The 24,495-nt window shown below is 41.2% G+C and overlaps 1 protein-coding gene across 3 annotated transcripts in view; it reads left to right on the forward strand.

Annotated features, from left to right (window-relative positions):
- Nucleotides 1-24,495, forward strand: part of pfkfb3 (6-phosphofructo-2-kinase/fructose-2,6-biphosphatase 3) — a 95,875-nt gene that overhangs the window by 64,394 nt on the left and 6,986 nt on the right. For 2 of the 3 annotated variants that reach the window (XM_060842631.1, XM_060842630.1), the window contains exons 2-14: nucleotides 6,742-6,867; nucleotides 7,950-8,046; nucleotides 9,284-9,350; nucleotides 9,976-10,050; nucleotides 10,895-10,951; nucleotides 11,068-11,192; nucleotides 12,693-12,900; nucleotides 15,449-15,595; nucleotides 16,843-16,947; nucleotides 17,313-17,442; nucleotides 17,695-17,757; nucleotides 17,851-17,915; nucleotides 21,270-21,446. In XM_060842631.1, coding sequence (XP_060698614.1) covers nucleotides 6,742-6,867; nucleotides 7,950-8,046; nucleotides 9,284-9,350; nucleotides 9,976-10,050; nucleotides 10,895-10,951; nucleotides 11,068-11,192; nucleotides 12,693-12,900; nucleotides 15,449-15,595; nucleotides 16,843-16,947; nucleotides 17,313-17,442; nucleotides 17,695-17,757; nucleotides 17,851-17,915; nucleotides 21,270-21,446 — 1,442 coding nt within the window. The remainder of the gene's footprint in view (nucleotides 1-6,741; nucleotides 6,868-7,949; nucleotides 8,047-9,283; nucleotides 9,351-9,975; nucleotides 10,051-10,894; nucleotides 10,952-11,067; nucleotides 11,193-12,692; nucleotides 12,901-15,448; nucleotides 15,596-16,842; nucleotides 16,948-17,312; nucleotides 17,443-17,694; nucleotides 17,758-17,850; nucleotides 17,916-21,269; nucleotides 21,447-24,495) is intronic. The other variant, XM_060842632.1, reaches the window with a different exon arrangement.

Consider the following 24,495-nt stretch of genomic DNA (forward strand, 5'->3'; position numbering starts at 1 on the left):
TGATCTGGTTAAGGTTACAAATTCACTTGCTATTCCAAAAGTACCTACCTCCTGAAGTGAAGGATCTGTAATACTGTATTTTCAAAGGGACAACTTCCTCCTTCTAGCTTTCAAAGCTGCTTGCTGAACTAATTTATCTGGTTAACAAAATATTTGATTTTGCATAGGTGCTACTCTGACAATGGGAACAGATTTTACTTCCAGCTATATATCCAATGGCCTGTTTGAGGTTTTACTGCAGAATTTGCCTGTGGTCAGTTTAAATTCAAATGACTCTGCTTTGATTTGAAAGAGTGGCTGTTGTTGTGGCAACACAGGACCTCAGCTCATGCTGCTGCCTCTGCTACTGAATAAATAGATTCATTCAGCTCTCCTCCTCCCTGGTTGAATGCAGCTTGGAAAAAGGTTTCCGAGAGAGTGAGAGAGAGGCTTGCATTTATATAGTGCCTTTTGCAACCTCGGGACCCACGCAGGATTATTCAATCAAAAGTATGAATGGCAACTTTATAGTTTGAAATGCAAATCCAATCTGCTTTCTTTCACCATTCTATGAATTATTTAGCAATCTAAAGCTGCCTGGTCAGTTGGAGGCTGCTACAGTAATGTGGATTTGTGAGCAAGATATTTTCATGTATATACACCCAATATATCTTCGACAGATCTTGGTATTTGCAGGTCACATCAGGGCTTTATTCAGTTATAGAGTCATAGAGATGTACAGCATGGAAACAGACCCTTCGGTCCACCCATCCATGCTGACCAGATATCCCAACCCAATCTAGTCCCACCTGTCAGCACCCGGCCCATATCCTCCCAAACCCTTCCTATTCATATAACCATCCAAATGCCTCTTAAATGTTGCAATTGTACCAGCCTTCACTTTCTCTGGCAGCTCATTCCATACACGCACCACCCTCTGCGTGAAAAAGTTGCCCCTTAGGTCTCTCTTAATCTTTCCCCTCTCACCCTAAATCTATGCCCTCTAGTTCTGGACTCCCCCACCCCAGAGAAAAGATTTTGTCTATTTACCCTATCCATGCCCCTCAATTTTGTAAATCTCTATAAGGTCACCCCTCAGCCTCCGACGCTCCAGGGAAAACAGCACCAGCCTGTTCAGACTCTCCCTGTAGCTCAGAACCTCCAACCCTGACAACATCCTTGTAAATCTTTTCTGAAACCTTTCAAGTTTCACAATATCTTTCCAATAGGAAGGAGACCAGAATTACACACAATATTCCAACAGTGGCCTAACCAATGTCCTGTACAACCACAACATGACCTCCCAACCCCTGTACTCAATACTCTGACCAATAAAGGAAAGCATACCAAATGCTGCCTTCACTATCCTATCTCCCTGTGACTCCACTTTCAAGGAGCTATGAACCTGCACTCCAAAGTCTCTTTGTTCAGCAACACTCCCTTGGACCTTACCATTAAGTGTACAAGTCCTGCTAAGAGTTGCTTTCCCAAAATGCAGCACCTCGCATTTATCTGAATTAAACTTCTTGGCCCATCTGGTCTAGATCCTGTTGTAATCGGAGGTAACCCTCTTCGTTGTCCACTACACCTCCAATTTTGGTGTCATCTGCAAACTTACTAACTGTACCTCTTATGCTCACATCCAAACCATTTATATAAATGAGGAAAAGTAGAGGTCCCAGCACCGATCCTTGTGGCACTCCACAGGTCACAGGCCTTCAGTCTGAAAAACAACCCTCCACCACCGCCCTCTGTCTTCTACCTTTTGAGCCAGTTCTGTATCCAAATGGCTAGTTCTCCGTGAGATATAACCTTGCTAATCAGTCTCCCATGAGGAACCTTGTCGAACGCCTTACTGAAGACCATATAGATCATATCTGCTCTGCCCTCATCAATCTTCTTTGTTGCTTCTTCAAAAGTTAATTCTTTTCTTCAGTTATCGGATAAGCTGGTAGTTGGCTGGCCAACATTCATTGCTGCCTTGAACCACTGCAGTCCATGTACTGTGGGTGTTTGACTTTGTAGTAATTGAGCTGAAAAAATGTGTTGCTGGAAAAGCGCAGCAGATCAGGCAGCATCCAAGGAGCAGGGGAATCAACACTTCGGGCATAAGCCCTTCTTCAGGATTCCTTGCTCCTTTTTGTAGTAATTGATACAACTGAGTGGCTTACTAGTCCGTTTCGGAGGGCAGTTAAGAGTAACCACATCGCTGTGGGTTGACTGCAGTTACTGGTAGGCCAGACCAAGTGAAGTTGGCAGAAATTTCTTCCCTGAAGCACATTAGTGAATCAGATTTTCCAACGATCAGCAATGGTTTCATGGGCTTTGGTAGATTCCTAACTCCAGACTTTTAAAATTGTTTTCAAATTCCATAATCTGCTATGGTGGGATTTGAGCCAGAGTCCACAGAACATTAGCTGACTCTCTCTGGAATAACAGGAGAAGTGAGGACTGAAGATGCTGAAGAAAGGCTTATGCCCGAAACGTCGATTCTCCCGCTCCTCGGATACTGCCTGGCTTGTTGTGTTTTTCCAGCGCCACATTTTTCCATTTCTGGAATAATAGGCTAGTAATCTTCTCCCCCCAATGTAGTTCTTCAGTCTTGGAAGTAATCCTATGCCTCAGTAATCGGCGCACTATTCAAGTACGCAGTTGCACTGGTCACTTTTTTGAGTGAGCTTTCTAAACAGTTTGCAGACTTCCAAGGCCTCTATTATGGTCTAACTGGAAATGGATCTCTTTGTTGAGGGATGGGGTATGTAACGTTCCAGGTCCACTTGCCATCCTTGCCCTTCTGTTCTTGGCTTGTCTCCACCTTTACGCCAAGCACAGGGTCATTGTGTAGAGCTGCAGTGACTTTCCACTTAAACTAATGCTCGAAGTGTGTTGATAGTGTCAACAATTTTTGTTGACGCAACAGTGTCTGAAGTCTATTTGTGATTAATTGCTGTTGTCTTACGTTTTTAATTCCTGAGCCTGTAGATCTGGGAATTTCAAACTCACCCTAAGGTAATTAGTATTCAGTGAATACATAGTGGTGTTAGAGACTCCAGGGTTGTTGCTCAATGTACTCTCATTTTTTTTTAAAATGGTGTTTTTGTTCTTGAGGGATCCTGTCACTGATTCAGTATTACCACTAGAAGTAACATATTGGCAACCTTGTTCTGTATTTGTGTGTATTGAAACATCAATTGCTCACCCACACCAAAGTCTGACCCATGCTGTTGAGGTGTAACTTGTACACACGGAGCTCCATCTCAACCCCTGATCTGACCAGTCGTGTAGTCTTCCTTTGCAGAACACTGGTGGTTGGAGGGCTTGTGTCAAATTCCTGTCTGACCTAAAGGCAATCAAAAAAAAGTTCCAGTGCATTGGGAGAGTTATCCTCCAACACCCCAGCTTCCTTCTTGTACGTAGTGAGCTATTGTCCGGAAGTTGTCAATCTCCCAGTAGACTGCCTGTAGCGAAGCTTCACTCTTTGCACTAGCTGACAATTTAATACATTGGTCAGCACCTCCTTGTGAATCTGTGACTATTACCTTTCGGTTTTGCTCTTGGGATGCTGCCATTTAGATACCAATTGTTTCCTGTTATATTGCTGGTGTCTGAATGGGAGGCTCAACCTGTTTCTTGTACTCAATCCAAATGATTAAAAATAGCCAGGAATTCCCAACTTTATCGTTTGGGGTGACTTTTTGATTCTGAGATCGCCACCTTTTATCGATGGCCTTCAGAAGAGGATTGGATAAATGTTTGGAAGTAGGGAAGAGTGCAGGAAAATGGAGGAAGTGGTTTGGAGGGATATGGGCTAAGCACAGGCAAGTGAGACTAGCTTATTTTGGGAACATTGGTGTGGACTGGTTGGATTGAAGGGTCTGTTTCCATGCTGCATGACTGAGTGGGTGTTAATTGGTGATGGTCGGGTGATTGAACATTTTTAAGGCAGAAATAGACAATTTTATGAATGAAGGAGACTGAGGATTTGCAGAAGAAATTGGAATTGAGGCCATGATTTGATCAACCAAGATCTTTATTCAGTGGTGTAGCAGAGGGACTGAAGGACTTTCTCCCGTACCTAAATTCCTAATTTTTGTCTGTGAGCAACGGGACTGAACACTGCACTTATAAACATTTCTGGATAGTACTGGCTGTTCAGTCTGAATGTTTTGGGGCTTTCGAAATGGTGAATAGTTCTTTTGAGGTGGCTTTAAATCTTGACATGTACTGTGCACCGTGTTGTGTTTCTTTTCAGATCTGAAGTTTTGTTCTAGATCCTGTATGTCAGTAATCAGATTGGTGATTTCATGTTTACATCCTTAAAAATCAATCAAAGTACAGCTATTCAGTTCTCTGGGGCTGTCAGGAGGGAAAGATGACTGCTGATGGTTTAACCTGAGGCTCACCATGTCTGAGGCACAGGGTGAGGTCGAGAAGGTGCAGGCCTTCATGGTAACCTTCATGGAATGTGGGAATTGAACTGCACAATTGGCGTCACTCTGTATCACAAACTGAATGTCTTGAGGAGACAATATAACAAGAATGGCGTGGCAATTGTAAGGCTCAATCAAGATGTATGGACTTGAGTTCAAGCTTGTGCCAACTGACACATTGGAGATAAATATACTTAACATCTCAGTCTTCTGGTTGAATGTTTTGTGACCCAGAACTACTTTTCCTATTTCTGTGGCTCACAGTTGTGATAACACACCATTTTCACTTGCCTGCTTGACCTTTTCGGGTCCAGCCCCAGCACTTGTGTTGATACCATTACTTGTAACTGAATTGGATCAATATCAGAAAGTGACCTAGTGAATTGAGTCTGATGCCATTTCGGCTTTAAAGGGGGAGAAAGTGCCACTCACTCCAGCATAATTTCAAAGTCCTGGTGTTTTTAATTTGTAATTATGTTGTCAAGCTAGATTTCCTTAATTCGAATAGCATTCCCAATGAGGATTTGCTGAGTTTTTCCCTTGGTACAGTATATCTGTTCTATTCTGGGAAATTTAGTCCATTGACGTTTTCAATATTGAAAGGCCTCCCACCAGTGTTTTACTACTAAATTTTATACATCACTTCAGGTTATTGATATCTGGGAGAGTTAGTTACATATCTCCGCTGAAAGCAGAGCCTTACTAGGGACAGCAATTCACAATTGTCTTGTTCAGACTATCATCTTTTTGGGGCTTGTTTGAAGTGCAAAGGGTGTATGAATAGATAAGGAATTAGACCATTTTGTGTCTGTGTTAACTGCCTTCTCAAGGTAAACTCATGCACATGCTGCAGGTAATTCACTCAGATATAATTTCCTGTTGCCCTAGCTTCAAGGGCATGTTCATGTGTTTGATGATTAATCCTTTTAAGTCCACCGTAGTGTGATTGCACCCTGTGTATTACAGTATAATTAATTAGCTGTTTGATCGGTCTTGTCTTGTCTTTGAGGATTATTGCTAAGTGTTTCTTTGTAGTTTCAGCAACCCTCAAATGTTTGTCCTCCTATCACTAGTAAATTCATTCTATTTTAGTTAACTTCATTGTCTTTTTTGAGAGGAAAGTGAGCATCATGTATTCAGCAGAAATAGTGGAGCTGATCTGTGTAGCTTTCCTGGTTGGAGATGCTGTTATTGTGGTGGTTTCCATATGTTTTATGCAAATCTATTCCATGTAGGAATATTGATTTTAGGGAATGTACACTCTGTTTACTGATTTTAAAATGCTTGCCTTGAACAGTCGTGGAATTTCTCAAGCTCTTAAGTATTTTAGTGATGTTTACAAAAACTGAGACACTGAGGATCAAAGATGTAACCTCTCTTGACATGTGACATGATCATTAAAGTTTACTTTTAGTTCACTGTTTTTGGTTATGTATTAAATTGTCCACTGCCTTAATTAAAGGAAGTTGCTTATTTGATCTTCACTCCTCGATTTTAGCCAATCCCTTTTTGTGGGAAATCAATCCATCATATCCGTTTGTGAAATGTACATTTTGATTAAATCCCAGTCCTGTCTTGAGAACTGTTGGTCAGTACTGATTGGCTTGATTCACAGACCTCCTAGACTCCAGCTTCCTCCCACCGTCCAAAGATGTGCAGGTTAGGGTGGATTGGCGGTGGGATGTGCAAGCTGGGTGGGTTAGCCAGTGGAAATGCAGGGTAACAAGGATAGAGTAGGGGTTGGGATGTTCTTCAGAGGGTTGGTGTAGACTCGATGGGCCACATCCCCTGCTTCTACTCTGTATTGATTCTATGATATCTAGACTGGCACACAACTATGTTGAAAGTTGATTGGTGGTCAGCACTCTTATTATTGGTTATCAGCTGGCTGCCTTTGTTTTTGACACACAAACCTATCTGTACAGATGGTACCCAATTGAGGGAGGATCGTGGTTTTCACTTGTACCTCATTAGCTGATGTTGCTGAGATGAAACAGCAGAGAATGTCGAGGTACCTCATAGTTCCTTTTTTTTTAAACAACAAAATTTGAGTTGATGGATGAATAGGTTGAAATACTAGGGAGTACATTTCCCCTCTGACCTGTCGCTCCCTGTGGTGTCTCTGTCACCAGCTGTTTTGTAGCTCATTGCTAACATGATACAGAGACGGATTCTGTCTGCTGCTTACACCAAAATATTTAAAAGTGTGTTGGCGAAAAATACGTGACTCCAGTCGAAGGTGGGGAAAGATATTGTCACTACCTGTGCTTTACATTTGCTTTTTCATCTACATTCCTAATGTATGTGTCTTTTCTTTTTCTCTCTCGAATAGCATCTGTCCCCCACCTGACCAATTCCCCCACTGTGATTGTGATGGTGGGATTACCAGCTCGAGGGAAGACCTATATTGCTAAGAAACTGACTCGCTACCTCAATTGGATTGGAGCCCCGACGAAAGGCAAGTATACCAATACAAAAGTGCTGTTGAAATAAGGGTGGTGTTTAAAGGTTCAATTACATAATTGAGTTGGTGCATGCAAGCGAGTAATGATATTAATTTTAGATTCTTCTTGTTAGCGAGTGGTCACGTGTTGCAAGAAATTACTGGGTTTTAAAAAGATCAACCACGAGCAGGCTATGGAAATATCATGGAAGATTTGTTGAGTTCAGCGTATGTGCCTCCTATTAAATTGAAAATGTGGAGGCTGTGAATAGTTGAGGAAATGTTTTGTTAAATAAATGCCTTATTCAGAAGTTGTAACTACCTCCTGGTATGTTGTGGTTATTGGGAGGAAGAAAAGTTTTTGGCTAATAAAGATGTTTGTTTTTTTTTTAAATTTGAAACCCAATTCCTCATTTGCACCTTCTGCTAAATTTCAGACTTTCTATTCCTAATGTAAACAGTGAAGCGACATTCTCTGTATTATTTCAGAGATTTTAAAGTGGGATGCAGTTAGGATCATTGTTGGACAGAAGGAGTCCATTACTGTCTGCCCAATTTTAAAGTTGGGCATGATCCACATTGAGAGATTTTAAAATCTGATTGAAGATTTGTAGCTCGGGTATCCGTTGTTGTGGTTCTGCTCGCCGAGCTGGAAGTTTTTGCTGCAAACGTTTCGTTTCCTGGCTAGGGAACATCATCAGTGCTGTTGGAGCCTCGTGTGAAGCGCTGCTTTGATGTTTCTTCCGGTATTTATAGAAACATCAAAGCAGCGCTTCACACGAGGCTCCAACAGCACTGATGATGTTCCCTAGCCAGGGAACGAAACGTTTGCAGCAAAAACTTCCAGCTCGGCAAGCAGAACCACAACAGAGATTTTAAACTCTGGAGAAATTTGGTCTTGCAGTATAACAGCTGAAGTCCACCTAGTGAAGAGTACCTAAGCTGCATGAACCTGAAAGATGATGGAAAACACTTGTTGACCATGGTAATAGCAAGGAGATGAGAATAAAATACAATGAGAGGAGAAAGCAGTTGTGAACTCTTCCAGCTTTTTCAGCTGGGCCAGACTAATAATCCCCTGTCACTACTTTACACAGTCTTTAATGTTGGAGAATACCGTCGAGAGGCTGTAAAATGGTACCGTTCTTATGACTTCTTCCGGCATGACAATGAAGATGCAATGAAGATTAGAAAGTGAGTGGATTGATGTATACCTTAACGCATAACCTGCGATATATGTGTATTAGCATTTCTTTAGTACTGTTCTGATTTGTCTCACTAATGTATCTGAGAAGGTCTACGCTTTCTGTGCACACCAGTTGGTTTTGGATGTTGTAAAGCTGGAAAAATAGAGGGCTATTCCCAATAATTGTCTGCTCAAGGAATACTTTTTGAGCTGGATCCATACCAGCAAGGAACTAACTATGGGCACCATATGGTCTTTTCTTTTTTTGGGGGGGGGGGAAGGTGGAGTTGGTAGGTTCAAAAAGAAACTTCCTCACTAAGAGTTAAATTGGTCACAATTGATTCCAGGTAATGAAGGACTGGGGAGAAGAGAAGTGAAGCTGTAATTGTACAGTAGATGGCAAAGACAAAATCTGAGCCTGAGAAAAGCAGATGGATGAGCAAGACTGATGTGGAAGCATATTGTAGACTTGGCTAGCTATCCATGTGATTTTATTTTTGTTTTTTGAAATATGGACTTTGTTATACTGAATCCATTGATTAAAATACTTGTTAATTATTTGCATTGTTCATGCAGTTTAACTTGCTGCCCACAATGGAGAGGGTTATGGGGCACAGTCTGAGAATTGGGGCAAGATGCAATGTCAGGCAGTACCTCCACACACGTGCTGGTAGATGTTTGGACCCCTTTCCACAATGCTGGAACAGTTTTTAATTTTAAATGTGAGATAAATATGTATTTGCTCAACAATTTTTAAAGGATACAGGCTAAAGGCAAGTATATGGAGTTAGGCTTCACATCAGCCATGATGTCTTTGAACAGCACAGCAGACTCCTGGGGCTGAATGGCCTACTCCATTCTGATTGTGTTTTCCCATTGCCCACAACTGCCCTTTGTTCCAAAGGTCAATCGTTATTAAAAATAATCATTTTGTGTAACTTTGGAGTTGCAGTGGTGTATTAAGCCATGTGGATATTTTGAAAGCACTTTCAATATTTTCCAGTATATTTTGCACCAATATATTCCATTAACATTCCAAACCAAGGTGTTGCACTGTGAGCAGTATTAGATGGGAAGGAAATATTGAAGACTGCTTAGAACGATTTAATTTATTGGAGCTCCTAGTGTAACAAATTCAAGGCTATTTTTAACTGTCAGTGTCTGGCTTACAATGCAATGATGAATTCACTTCAGTTCTTCTGCTAAACCTCTCTTCCTGATTGTTTCCTTTCTTGCTGTCTCCAGGCAGTGTGCCTTAGCGGCCTTAAGAGATGCAAAATCCTACCTTACTGAGGATGGTGGTCAGATTGCAGTAAGTACCCTCCCTATGACTGTCAGACTAAGCAGCATACTTTTGATAGTGGAATAGTCTCTGCCAAGATTTCCCACAGACCCGAGGGAGCTGTTTTCCATCTTGGTTTTTCAGTCAGTATCTGGGTCACCGAGTTTGGATTTTCTTTTAAAAACAGTGCTTGACTTCATGACCCAGTGAAGAATAGCAATGCTAGAGCTATGCAGTTATTTTCCTCCTCTGTTCTTCTTGAACAAAATGCCTAGTGATGGTTTAAAATTGAAAGAGTTGGGCATTCCTTGGGCTCCGAACATAACCATTATTTTGAGTCATGTAGACATTACCTTGACAGAACAACATTTTAGTCCATGTGTTGTACAAGTTATAATTCTTAGTTTCATGATTCAATATTTTGTATCTATTTAAAATGAAGTCTCATATACTCGTGCTAGATTTTCTGGTATACTGTGTACTAATCATTGACACTGAAATAGACTAGATGTTTCTAAACACCATTGTGATTGAAAGCATTTGTCTTCCATTTACAGTTGAGTTAATCGAGAATGCTGTTGCTTTGAGCAGCTACTTGAGCACAATATAAGTTGTTGACCTTTGTGACCAGAGCTCCTGTTATTTTATTTTTAAGGTTTTTGATGCTACAAATACCACAAGAGAAAGGAGAGAGATGATCCTAAACTTTGCCAAAGAACATGAATGGAAGGTCAGTATAGTTTAAAGACCATTCCAGATAGCTGGCCTGTTATAGATTCTTCTCAATCAGAACCACCTCAATCGCTTCACGTCTTGTCTTTAAACAGAGAAGGTAGCATAATGGTCTGGGTCCTAGTCTAGGCTGGCTTATGCTTAGAGATGGTGTGCCCCCATAACTTTGGACATTGAGCAGTTCAACTTTTTTTTTGTTTTCCTTTAGTTTTGTTCTGACAATATGTACTGCACATTTGAGTGCTATGATTGTGTGGAGTGCAAATAAATCTGATTCTGAATGGGGCTCCCATTTCCTGCAGTAGCATCTATATTTTCCTTTCCTTAGCAATATATGAAAGTCAGCCAGTATTCTGAACACACCGTTCCCTTGAGTCTCTTCCAGCGGTGGATTGAAATTTTCATTTCCCACCACAACTCTGTATGCAGCAGGGAATTTGTGGTGTTGATAGTAGCCGTAATGTGGAGGTGACCATGTCAGAAGTCACATGGCACCAGGTTATCGTCCAACAGGCTTATTTGAAATCACAAGCTTCCGGAGTGCTGCCTCTTCATCAGGTGAAGGACTTCACCTGACGCAGGGAGCAACACTCCGAAAGCTTGTGATTTCAATTAACCCTGACGGACGATAACCTGGTGCCATGTGACTTCTGACATTGAGAACTTGTCAGCAGGCTTCAGAATTGGAAGCTTTTCCTCTTTTTGTTTGTTTTTAAAAATTTTTACTTTTTGAAGCAATTTCTCTCGTCAAATGATGTTCAATGTAACTATTGACCTGGTGACCTTAACTTTTACCTTCTCTCCTGTGTGAAATTACTAAAAATGCTGTCTTTCTTTCACAGGTATTTTTCGTGGAATCGGTTTGTGATGATCCAAGTGTGGTGGCTGCAAACATCATGGTAAGTGGGAGAATTATTGTTTTGTTCCAATAGCAAATCATCAAATTTTTGGGGGTCCTTTTTGTTTTGAGAAGATTAGTTAATCAGTAAGACTGATGGTGTTTCATGATACACAGGATGTGAAAGTGTCGAGTCCAGATTACATGGATTGTAACAGGACAGATGCAATGGAAGACTTCCTGAAGAGAATTGAATGCTATAAAGCAACATACCAGCCCTTGGACCCAGATCATTATGACAAGTAAATCGCTACTTTTCTTTTTATTATTAGGATATCAATACAATGTCTGTCTGTGCTTGCAACTTTGACTGTTATACAACGCTACCAAATACAGGTAGTTCTCCTATAATGCTGTAGTTGGTTTCCAGTGAAACCTTGCTTAATAGAAAATTGCTGAATAGAAATAATGGGGCCTATGGGACGAGTGGGGATTGGGGCAGACCAGCCAAAAATATCTCACTCTCACCTCGCTCAAAAATCACAAAGTCTAATGCAAAGTATAACGCAGCCTGAATGAGAGTTGAAATCATACTTACTAACAAAACGAAAGTAAATTTAACACAGTACGTTTTAAAACAAATGTAAGGAAGCTGCTCTCTGTATAGTATCTCTCACAGCTGCTCTGTTGGCAGCTGACATCGTGTATATGCAGAATGGCATGGAGATTTCGGTGTGGATATCGGCGCGTGCACAGAATGAACCACGTGAACCGATCCCTGCTGGAATCGCGCTATTGCCAACAGAGGTAAGTGTTCCCTGGTTCTTCAGCAACATTGTCAAATCGTGCTGCCGAAGTGCACTTTATACGAGAACTACCTGTACCATAATTATTCACTTGGAGTGGGAATGCTGTTCAATCATCTGGCACAGCCTGACTGTACTCTGTCTGGATGAAGATTGATGCGTGCTGGAAGTTGTTTGGTACAAAGAAATGGGCTTGGGGCCTGATGCAGACTCGTAGAAAAAGTGCCTTTTGGGAGTCTGAATAAATGCAAGAATGATGTTCCCAGTGACCCTAGAGTGTAGAACCAGAGGGTCACAGTCTAAGGATAAGAGATAGACTGTTTAGGACTAAAATGAGGAGAAATTTCTTTGCACAGTGGTGAGCTTGTGGGAATCTTTAACCATAAAGCAGTTGAGGCCAAAATCTTGAATATTTTCAAGAAGCAGTCAGATGTAATTCCTTTGGTCTGAAAGGATACATAGAGAAAGTGGGTCAGGGGCCTGGGTTGGATGGTCAGCCATGAGCCCAATGATAGAAAATAGCAGCTTGCGTGGTCAATGTTGCTATATCATGTGGAAGTGATGGGTGCAGGTACAATTACAACATTTGAATACGTACATGAATAGGAAAAGTTTGGAGGGATAAGGAGCAAACAAGTGGGACGAGTTTAGTTTGGGATTATATTCGGAATGGACTGGTTGGACCAAAGGGTCTGTTTCCGTGCTGTATCACTCTGACTATATATCGTGTTGCTCTCGCTGTTTCTCTTGTGCTACCCATTCAGTCCTTAACTAATGGGATCAGGTCAAACTTTGCCTATTAACCTATTTTGCAAAAGTTCTGAAAGACATTTTTATTGTAATTGACGTCATTGGGTGTCCCTTCTAACAATACACATGACATTTATGGTGCTGCTTCTGTAGAGTTGTGATCAAAGTAATGTTGCTGGGTTATTGTGAAGAGAATTAAAATTGTACTGAACATCTGTACTAACTATTTCCACTTCTTTTGTTTAGGGATCTGTCATTCATCAAAGTGATTAACGTAGGCCGGAGATTCCTTGTAAATCGGGTCCAAGATCACATCCAGAGCAAAATTGTTTATTACCTGATGAATATTCATATCCAGCCTCGGACAATCTACTTGTGTCGCCATGGGGAAAGTGAATACAATCTCCAAGGCCGGATTGGTGGGGACTCTGGCCTCTCATACAGAGGAAAGAAGGTACCTGTTAACACTGGCAACGTTTTTGGCTATTTTTTATTCACAATGAAGCACAGGGCTATTGAAAGATCTTTCAATCTGACTTGTGAGCACACGCATTTGTGAATGCAATCTGATTTGGAGTGTAGTTTTAAAGGGCTGACATACAAATGCTGTTTCATTATGAATGGTTCCTTAATGTTGTACTGCATTATGTTCCAACTTGGAAATGGGCTCCAGGAAGGTATCTGTTTGGACTGTCTGAATGCAGATATAGCCTAGATTAGAGTGGTGATAGGGAAAGCGCAGCAGGTCAGGCAGCTTCCGAGGAGCAGGAAAAATCGATGTTTCGGGCAAAAGCCCTTCATCAGGGCTTTTCCTGATTTTGAAGGTCTGTCATTCAGTTCTATTCTGACTGATCAGAGACCGAACTCCCATATTCCCACCTTTTTGCTCCAATGACCATTAGTTTACTTAGTGTGGAAACAGGCCCTTCGGCCCAAAAGTCCACACCGACCCTCTGAAGAGCAAACCACCTAGACCCATTCCCCTACACCTAACACTACGGGCAATTTAGCATGGCCAATTCACCTAACCTGCATGTCTTTGGACGAGGGGAGGAAACCCACGCAGACACTGGGAGAACGTGCAAACTCCACACACAGTTGCCCGAGGTGGGAATTGAACCCAGGTATCTGGCGCTGTGAGGCAGCAGTGCTAACCATCGTGCCGCTAAATAAACAAAACCGGTCATCTATCTCCGCTATAAATTAAGCATTTGATCTTATGTTGATTGCAATTTAAGTAAGAGTTCCCAACTCTATTTACAAAGTGTTTTCTCATTTTATTCCTGAAGAAACTCAGCAAGTCTGGCAGCATTGGTGGAGAGAGAAAGCAGAGTTAATGTTTCATGTCTTCTTTGGTTCTTTAGTTCGATGGAGCATTGCCAGACTCGGACCTGCTGAGTTTCTCCAACAATTTCTGTTTGTGTTTTAGATCTTCAGCATCCGCTGTTCTTTGTTTTATTTCAGCAAAAATAGTTTCCTAACCCTAAAATGTTACCCATAAACATGTTTGATCAAATCTCCCTTTTTTATTTTAACTAAATTCCAGGGGAGTACTGCTGCAGTTTGTGTAATTTTTTTTTTAAACACTGGGAAGTTCAGCCTGTACTAGTGGTATTCCTCCTTGTGAACATAAAAAAAACACAAGATTGCTAACTTGGTGTTTTTAGCAATTACTTTACTCACTGCTCTGCCTGGTTAACTTCCCAACTCATTTGACATCTACATGCAGCCTCTCGGCACCAGGGACCCGGGTTTGATTCTAGCCTTTGGCGACTGTCAGTCTGTGTGGATTTTGCATGTTCTCCCCGTGTCTGCGTGGGTTTCCTCCAGGTGCTCCGGTTTTCTCCCACAGTCCAGAGACGTTCCGGTCCAGTAGATTGGCCATGCTAAATTGCAGGTAGTGTTAGGTGCATTAGTCAGAGGGAAATGTCTCTGGGTGGGTTACTCTTCAGAGGGTTGTGTGGACTTGTTGGGTCGAAAGGGCTTGTTTCCATACTGCAGGGAATCCAATCTAATCTACGAACACATGTAATAGTCAATATGATCTGCTAAGTCATTTCTCTCCTGGCAATGTCAATGATTTTTTTTTCTCTCTAGTTCAAATTTTGTCTTTGTTTTGTTTGACAATATGCAATTGTGGCACCGTGGTAGTGTCCCTGCCTCTGGCCCAGGTTGAAGTCCCACATACCCCAGAAGTTTGTAATAATTCTCAAAAGTTTTTTAAGGATTTTAGAATAATTATTTTAGTGCTAAGTTTTTGAGTTGGTACAGTTAGCGTTTGTGAAGGTGCTGAAATAAGTTAATGGGGGTGGCTGGTTTACACTGTTTGGGGATTAGCTAGCCCTGACTGCTGTCTTCAGGATCAGATGGTGCCTCTTTCTGCCTCCTTTCTTCAAATAAATGGTCGGACTATATTTGAAGTGGTCAGGTCTGGGCACCTTAGTTAATTAAAGACATAACCCTCTCGAGTGCAAAGGAGACTTTACTGGAATGATATCGCGAAGAGGGATTTTAGATACAAGGAATGATCAGAAGAATTGGGCTAGGAGCAGTAGATTTAACAAGGGGTATGTATTGAGGTGTTTAAAACTTTTGAACAACTTTTGACAGGGTAAAGAAGGATATTCATTTTCCACTAGTTAGCAAGACAGTAACTAGGGTTCACAATTTCAAGATGGTCAGCAAGAGAGCTAGGTGTGAGATAAGGAGAAACCTCTTAACTCCAAATATTAGGATTTGGAATGTGCTATCTGGGAACATGTAGGTTGATTCCATAGGTTTCAAGAGAGCTTGATTTATATATTTGATAGTGGTGAATTGGAGAGGTATGGAAATAGAGCTGGAGAGTGGGACCAGCTGGGTAGCTCTTTTGAGAACTGTTACAGGGGTCAAATGGCCTCTTCTGCTATAAATACTATGACATGAGCATTTGAAAAAGAAGTGCTCTTTCGTTCCTTGACAGTCTTTTTTTTAAATTTGTGCTTAATTTTTTTTCTTTTCAGTTTTCCTCTGCACTCAGCACCTTTCTGGAGGAACAGAATCTTAAGGATCTGAAAGTATGGACCAGCCAACTAAAGCGAACCATCCAAACAGCAGAGGTTTTGGGAGGTCGATATGAGCAATGGAAGGCTCTGAATGAAATTGATGCTGTAAGGTTTTTTTTTAAGCAGTATTTCAGTGCTTGTGCTCAGGCTGCCACCTATTGCTCTACTGTCTGTAAATGAACGGGGAACTTGATGGGCAGTTATCAAACAGATCGTAAAATCTATTCTTGCACTTCATTTAGCTGCTGTTGCAAAAGTTTGCTGCTGCCCTCTTCAAGGGTTGCCCTCTAACCTTTTTTAGAAGGGTAATATCATGGGTACCAATCAGTGAACTTCCTGCCACAGTATTCTTCCCTGACTATTGGGCATCAATTGAGATAAAGTTGGAATTCTCCCAGAGACGGCGCTCTCATTAGGGAGGGGATTGGTGGTGACTTTGACTTGAGGGTCACCCTGCCCTGAGTGAGGAAGTAAGGTCTGTGTGTGTGTGTCTCACCAACTGAGCTAATCAACTCCGTTCTCCCCATCCCCGAGCATCAAGTAATACATTGTACCTACTGCTCAAGGAATACTATTGCTTCTGTGCTGTCACTCCCAGTGTAATCGATGCCAAATCTACATATTCGAGCACAATCCATTTCAAACAAACCAAGGAGAAATGATTAATAAATTATTGGGGCAAAACTGAATAGTTTCCTTGTTTGTAATGATGTGGACAAGAACATTGATTTTTGATTTATTCTGGCAAGCTTGGTTTTATAGGCTTCTCATAGGTTAATTCCAGATCCATTTTGTATTCGGTTTTTTAAAAATCTACTCATGGGACTAGTGCATTGGCTAGGCAGCACCTCTTTATTGCCTGCCCCTAGTTGCCCCTTGAAGTTGGGGGTGAGCTGCCTCCTTGAACCGCTGCAGTGCCAATGCAGCAGGTTGACCTACAATGCCCTTGGGAAGGAAATTCCAGGATTTTGACCCAGTGATGCTGAAGGAACGGTGATATATTATCAAATCAGGATTGTGAGTGGCTTAGAGGGCATCTTGTAGCGGTGGCGCTCCCATGTATCAGCTGCTTTCATCACTTTAGATGCGAATGGGTGTATGTTTCCTTCATTCTCAACAGCGAGTAAGTGAATTTTGAAAGCTTAAAATTCCTGAAAAACATTTCGGATTTCCTCCAGTTGCAAATGATGCTATATAATGGAAGTTCTTTTTTAAAAAAAACTTTTTTTTAGGGAAGGTAACCAGTAATTTTTTTTTTTCAAACTTGTGTATTGACCTATAGTCCTCCACGTTGCATCTGCTGTTTGGGGTAAATTTATGAAGTGTTTTAAGGTGACATTTGTTTATTGCAGGGTGTATGTGAGGACCTGACCTATGAAGAAATCAAGGAACAGCATCCTGAGGAATATGCGTTACGTGAACAGGACAAATATTATTACCGCTACCCAACTGGTGAGGTAGGTAGCAGCTTGTAGTATTGACTGAGCGTGATTGCTTCGCTTTGGGAAGGAAACCTTTTGAAGCTTAATCCATTTAACAAAGTGAAGACACCAAATTCCTGGCTCTGTTTCAGGAATGGATAAAGTCTGTTTCAAAAAACTGGCTTTATGATCCTTCTTTTTGAAGGGTGTGATTTCCATAGCGACATCCAGGATGTATACTAGACTCTACCTCCTCTTGTACAGATGCCGCTGGTGATAATCCAAAACAATACTTAACCCCTCCCTTTAATTTTGTAATCCTGTTGGATTTACCTCCTGAAAAGTGTTACTTTTTTGAAATTGTAAATTGAATGGTGGTTTTTTTTTTGTTGTTGTTTTAGTCTTACCAAGACTTGGTGCAGCGTTTAGAACCAGTCATCATGGAGCTGGAGAGACAGGGAAATGTATTGGTCATATGTCACCAGGCTGTCATGCGTTGTCTCCTTGCTTATTTTCTAGATAAAAGTGCAGGTATGTGCATTGAAGAACACCTTTTATTTTAATTATATCCAATCTTTGTTCCATTTAATAGATCAATGACCAGCTTTTTCTTGCTGATGAAACAGCAAGTCTAGATGATTGCAGTGTCATTTAATCAGCAGTAGTGCAATGTGGTTGGACTCAGCTGTGTATCAGTCATGCATCGTATTAAATGTTGAACCTAACAAGGAGATGAAGTGTAATATGATGGCTAATGGTATTGGGTGGTTTCTGTTTTTGTAGACGAGCTGCCCTACCTAAAGTGTCCTCTTCACACTGTGTTAAAATTGACTCCATTTGCTTATGGTGAGTTTGGTTTTCTTTTGCATGTCATTTGGTTTGATTTTACATTCAAGTGGATGATGAGCTTAATTTTCTTTCTTTTTTACATTCAATTAGGCTGCAAGGTTGAGTCTATCTTTTTAAATGTGGAAGCAGTAAACACACACAGAGATCGACCAGAGGTGAGTATTTGGTTTCTCACACATACAATACAGTTTGTTTTCCCTTTTTAAAAGCAGTTGCTGCATCATTGTTTTTAAGTAAGTTGTCTGTCTGAGGCAGCAGAGCATGTTATGGGGCAGGAACTGAGTGAAAACTTAAAAAACCGGGGTCACATCAAGTTGGGCAAATATCTGCACAAAGGAGCAGGAGATGTCTTGATCTTTTAACTGAGGAGCGAATCCAGCCAAGCACTGAGCTTGCTGCAGTGCCTCAGCTGATTCCTTGCAGCTGGCTTGCGTTAATTTGCAAGCCTATTTTGAATTGCTTTACGAATGTCATGGGTTCAAGAGTTCCTTTTTTATGAGGAAGGAGAGTCTGATGATTTCCAGTCGTCATATTTTGCAATGCAGGGTAACCCAAGGCTCCTCTCCAGATTGTGTAAGGGCTATTTGAAATTGGTATTTTGTCACCAACGAAGGCACTGGATTCCATCCGCTCACCCCTGACCCCTCTCTCACCTTTCTCTGAAGTGTTTTTGCTGTTGATCGATTTGGGTCAGTGTTTTGTGGCAGGGCCAGCTTATGCTGTTGCTAGATGACCATACACCATGAAGTGAATGGGAAAGATCAGTGTGTTCCCTGACTGTTGGTCAGCTTGTTCTGCATTGTATAACAGAAGGATTGAATGTGTAACTTGTTAGGTTGTGCTGACGGTCTATGCAATCTCTGCTTTGCTGCAGGATAGTCTAACTGGCCACCTGTTCCCTTCCGAGGAGAGCACACGCAATTCTGCTGATTTTTATTTTTGACTAAGTTGATGTCAAAAAGCTTTGTGTCCTATTTTAGCTTGAGACTGATCTTGCTTCCCCTGTCTTTCCATCGCCTTGAGTTTTTAGTCTTTTCAGTTTCTTTTTCGAAGAAGGGCAGACTGTTGATATCTGAGAATTGCTCAGTTCTGCAATTTTTGGATTGCTGAAGAAATGTGCTCACTCTCTGGTAGGGTCCCTGCTGAGCTGACTGCTGGGAAGTGTGCTAAAGAGAAAATAACCAAAAGAATTTTGAGCAGTGTCTTGATTGTGGTATAAAGCACCAAATCCTTTTAATGACCTGAACTACAGCTGTCTTGACTTGCTTATTTGTGGTTATTTACTTTTTGTCTGAGACAGTGCTGTTTTGTTCTCTTCTGTCTAATATAAAATAAAATGGAAATGCTTCTGTCCTGGGAGTAGTTGCATAATCACTGACTTAAATGTAGCTGCCTTCTCCAGTGCAGTTGGGAATGGGCTCTAACTCTTTTGGCCTGCCATCAATGAACTGATAATAAATGGTTCACTGGAGTTAAACCGTCTCCCATAACTGTTTGGCTGATTTTGGATGTTGCAGCAGGATCAAGGGACAAGTATTGTATTAACAATAGGACCTGAACTGTAATGGAGCATTCAGTACACCTCTCCAGGAATCTCCAAAGCATGGCATTCATTGACTCACATGCTCTTACGTGAGTCAACATTACACCTACACATGCACCCACCCATAACTTCCAGATGAATTACAGAAATGTGCTGCTACATTTGTGCATCATTAGAGATGAAACAGAATGAGTGGTCCTATATGGAGGAGGTTGTCTCTCCTCCTGTTTATTTATCTCTGTGCTGGCTTTAAACATCTCTGGCAACAGCCATGGATGTGCCCTTCTACTGATCATCCAGAGAGGCTCTTGTATTCATGCTTTGATTATTCATTTAATGACTTGATCCCACTAATGATTTGGGGAACATACTGTGCCCTATAACCTGGGGATGGTATATCCGAGTTGCTACATAACATTTGAGTTTGTTAATTTAATCTGGGTGACTTCGGCCCCACCGGGAGGTGTGCACACATATCTTTTCAGGAGAACACAGATTGACTGAGATTCTTCCTATTTTAGTCATCTATGAACTTCCATAAGAATATAGGTATGGATGAAACAAAAGTCACAATCTGTTAACAAGGGCATGGGGTACATCACCTTGCTCTTGTATAAGGCACTTGTTAGACTCCCCAGAAGTACTATGTACAGTTGTGGGGTGCACATTACATGAAAGAGATGAATGCATTGGACAGAAAGTAGAAGTGATTCTCGAGAATGGTTTCAGGACTGAGACATCAGTTATGGGGCAGTTTAGTTGGGACTTTTTTTATTTTCCTAGAGAGAAGGTGGCTGTAAGCAGATTTGATAAGTTTTCAAAATCCTGAGTGGGCTAGAGTGCATAGGGAGATGCTGGTCCTACTTGTGCAGGAACAAAATATAGAGGGTGTAGACATCTTTTAAAGATACCAGGATAATGTGAGGGGAGGGGAAAACCTTTTATTTTTCCCCTCACTGAGTGGCTCAGGTCGAGAAGGTTCAATTGGGGCATTGGATAGTTATTTAGATAAATAGTGTGCAAGGATGTGGGGGAAAAGACAGGGGATTGACACTTGGTAACGGTGCTCTGTTTGAAGGGCCAGTGCAGGCAGTATGGAGCCATTGTGATATGACATAATAGCAATAGAGAGTTAGAATTCTATTTGAGGGGAAAAAATGGCTTTTGGGAGAAAGAGTCCATTAAAGTTTGCCTTTTGATTTTATTTGGACTGACATTTGGATGTTATTCATTGGCTATAAAATCTGCCACAGTTCAGTTTAGAATACATATTGTCCCTTTAGAGCAGCCTTCAGCTGTTCGTTCAGTCTGCTGTTTTAAATTCTTGTTCAGCAGAAACATTGGTACTGCACGGAGTGATATTTCTCACCTTTTTTTATCCTTAGCCCGGTATCACTGGGAAGTTGTTTTACAGTGAGTTTTTGTGAGCACGTGTTTCTAGACACTGGGCAATTTATACAGCTCTCTTTCAGAGCAGGAGATTTACCAGGCTGCCTCTACTAAAACCAGCTTCTTCACTTTTAATTGCTGTCGCGGGAACTGAAGTCTGAGGATTGCTTTAGAAATGATTGCTGTCCCTGATCTGTCGACTTAGTAACATGATTGGGCTCCTGTGTGAGTGTGATGGCTCTTGTCAAAATATGAAGTTTCTAGATAGAACAATGCTTAAGATTCTATCACCAAATTATTGAACCATTTTAATTTGGGGCTCATTTTTAAAGTTTTACCCATTTGTGATGGGTGGGAATGAATGTGGGCAGGTTTCACTATAAGTACAACACACATAGTGTGTAGTCATGTGACCTTGATTTGACTTTACTACTTCTTCTGCTCTGCCTTGGTCAGACAGAATATATAGACTTGAAGTGATTTTTATTGAAGTCTTGGGATTTTTGAAATGCTCCTATTGTAATTTAGCTTTTCTTTTTCTTTACGTTTTTTGTTTCTCCCCATTCACTTTGACCAGGACATTGGTAAGAAGGGATCTAACCCACTCATGCGTCGCAATAGTGTTACCCCTCTGGCAAGCCCAGAACCCAACAAAAAGCCGAGGATTGAAGGCCTAGACGACCACGTGGCCTCCTCTTCCTCTGCCATGCCCGTCTGCCTGGCTTCTGAAGTGTCCACACCCCTGCCTGGACAAGTTAGTTGAATGTTCTGTACCATTATGGCTGTCTCTGCTGCTGCTTTTTCTTTTATTTTTGCTGATAATCCGCAGATTGAGTATACTTTCGGCATAAAATATTCAGCTCTGTGCTCCATAATATTACTAATCGCTGACCTAAAATTCAGCTGTATGTGAAAAAAGCTGTGCTACTCCGCTGCTTTTGTGAATAAGTGTTGAACTGAAATAGCTGTGCAATTTTTCATTTTGGGTTTGTGCTGGTTCAGTCTGCTTGCTTTTAGATATAGCTGAAGTGTTTTGGCTTTGCTGTACGTTCCTAAGAATACAAAACGAAACTATTTCTCTGTGAACTCCTATTTATGAAGATATAGAACTTTTAAATTAGTTATGTTAATGTAATTAACCATCTCTTTAATTTGTAGAATGTACACTAACAGCTGTCTTTAGTTTTTAAAAAGCTGCTTTTTTTTATGAAGAATGTACTCCCAGTTGCTTTGGAAAATGCCACACATTAAGGTTATCTGTTTTTAATAACCGTCTTCCCTTACTTAATTCTGACTTTATTTAATTCTATATTATAATAAAAATAATGCAATTTTGATGCGAATGAGGACTTTGGTAGAATTTCCAGTTGAATTATGATATTTTGAATGGGCAGGTGTCTCTCTATTGTGTTGATCTAATCCATGTTTATCTCACAATAGTATCAAATTTTCTTTATCTGTTCAGCTGGGTTATCTGGGAGAACAGACCAGTTTTTTTTGTAAAAAAAAACTTCACACTTTCGTCAACTAACTTAAATTTTGAATGAAGATAAAATCCAGAATTAAAAGCTACCTTCAGTAACCAAACCATAAAACCATTGTGTTTGTCATTTTTAAAGCTCATCTGGTTCATCAATTTCCCTTTTTTCTCTTGGGTGGAGGGGGAGGAAATCTGCCATCCCATCACAGCCTGGCCTACATGTGGTTCCAAACCCAGCACAGCCTGGCCTACATGTGGTTCCAAACACCCAGCTAATGGTCCTCCACAATGGCCCTGAAAACTCCTCAGTTCAAAGTCAACTGGAGATGGGTGAGAGATGTTACCCTTGCCAGTGATGCCCTCATCCTGAGAGAGAATAGAGGGGGAAATAAAACTGAGATATTGTAATGATAAACGCCAAGAATTTTTATCACTATTCCAAATGTGATATTGACTTAATTCCTTTCAATAAGTGGATGCTTAAACCCCATTGGCTGCACTAAAGATATTCTTTGTTAAAACTCCAACTTTTGTCTTTTTCAGTCAAAGTTTCCCTTTTTTTCTTTAACCAGGTTCCCGTCAATGTTTGATAGCCAAGTGGTTGTGAGGGGGTGTCGGTGGATAACTTGAGTGATTTGGTAGAATTAGTGTAGAGTTAGATCTGGTTTCATTCCAAAGGAGGCAGGTTCTGAATCCTCCAGTTCCAATGGATGGTGGAGGCAGAAAGTGATTTTACTCATTTGAAAAAGCAAAATTCTATGATGGGCTGTAACCTACAACGAGATCATCAGCACTGTGGGGGACCCTATGCCCTGAAATGCAGTAATTTCTTAAAGACCACCACCATCTGGGCAATTGTGGATAGTTAACACAGGCTGACCAAAGTTAGTGATGCTTCTGTTCCATGAATGAACTTTTTAAAACCTAAAAATCTAGCATGTGGGATTAGGTTTGGACCAGTACATACGATGGGCTGAATGGACTCCTAGTTTGAGTATGACCCTGCATGGAGGGAGCAAGAAAGATGACCACTTTGTGCCCTCCAATGGCTATTTTCCCTGTAGTTTGTGAAATGCAGTTGCTACCTGACTCTAATAGCCATTGGAGGGTTGCACAGAGATGGAGCCCTTTCACATTCCAGGGATCTGTATTCAAATAGAACAAAACCCTGGATGTTGGGGATCTGAAAGACACCAAAGCAGGAATTGCTGGAGATATTGAACAGTTCTGGCAGCATCTGTGGAGAGAAAAATGTTTTGCATTGAGTTCAGTGGGCTGCCTTCAGAATTGGGCTTACTCTTAACACAGTTGCTGCCAGATCTGTATTTGTATCTGATTCTGATGTGATTAGTGCTCTCCCATATTTAATTTGGATTGGTTTTTACAGTGCCCTATTGGTCTGGGCCTACAATATAAAATTGTTCCCAAGTCACCAATGAAGTGCAGTGTAACCAGATTCTCCATGTCTTTGAGCTGATGCTTTGGGGATTTGAACAACTGGGAGGTTAGCTCTTTGCTCGAGGTAAAGTTTTTTTTGAATTTGTTCAGCAGCTACTCGTAAAATTGTCAAAATTGTGGGGAAATTTGCTTAATTCCTCACTTCTTCTAGTGCACAGTAGAACCATTTTGCACTCCCAGTTCTGACGTCCAGCTTTTATTTTTGTGTGAGCTGCCAAATCTTTAATAACTACATCCTAGTTTGAATTGAGCAAATCTGTGGGGAACCTGAAATGCGTGTGGGGAATACTCAGCAGATCAGGCAGCGTCTGTCAAATAAATCTTCCTTTGTGTCAACTATTCGGCAGGATTGTGGAGTAATTTCCTGCACCTAGTTTATATCTTTAACCAGTAGGAGTAGGCTACTCAAGCCTGCTGTGGTGTTCATTCAGATACTGTACCGGCTGGTCCTGCATCGCAACAGTATATTCTGACTTTCTTCTCGTACTCATTGATGCCTTTTAAAAATCTAAAGAGATCCATTTGTTTCATTTTGAATCGATTCAGTGACTTGGCTTCTATAGCATTCTGCTGTCGAGAACTCTACAGATTCATTACCTTCCAGAGTGAAGAGTTTTTTCCTGATCCCGAGCCTAAATGGCTTACCCCCATATTCTGAGTTTGTCCCCTGATTCTAGAGTCCCCACCAGGGAAAGTATGCTCCCTGCATCTAGTCTGTCCCGCATTGTGAGCATTTTGTTTCAATCTGATCCCCCTTCTAACCTTTTCAGTGCTACACCTACACCTGTCCAAAACTAAATCCCCTTCAGCCTTCCATAAGTCAAGTGATGATAAACCCAGTTGAACCAATCTCTCCTAGGACAGT

This window comes from Hemiscyllium ocellatum, chromosome 23 (assembly GCF_020745735.1).
Source record: "Hemiscyllium ocellatum isolate sHemOce1 chromosome 23, sHemOce1.pat.X.cur, whole genome shotgun sequence".
Classification (NCBI taxonomy): Eukaryota; Metazoa; Chordata; class Chondrichthyes; order Orectolobiformes; family Hemiscylliidae; genus Hemiscyllium; species Hemiscyllium ocellatum.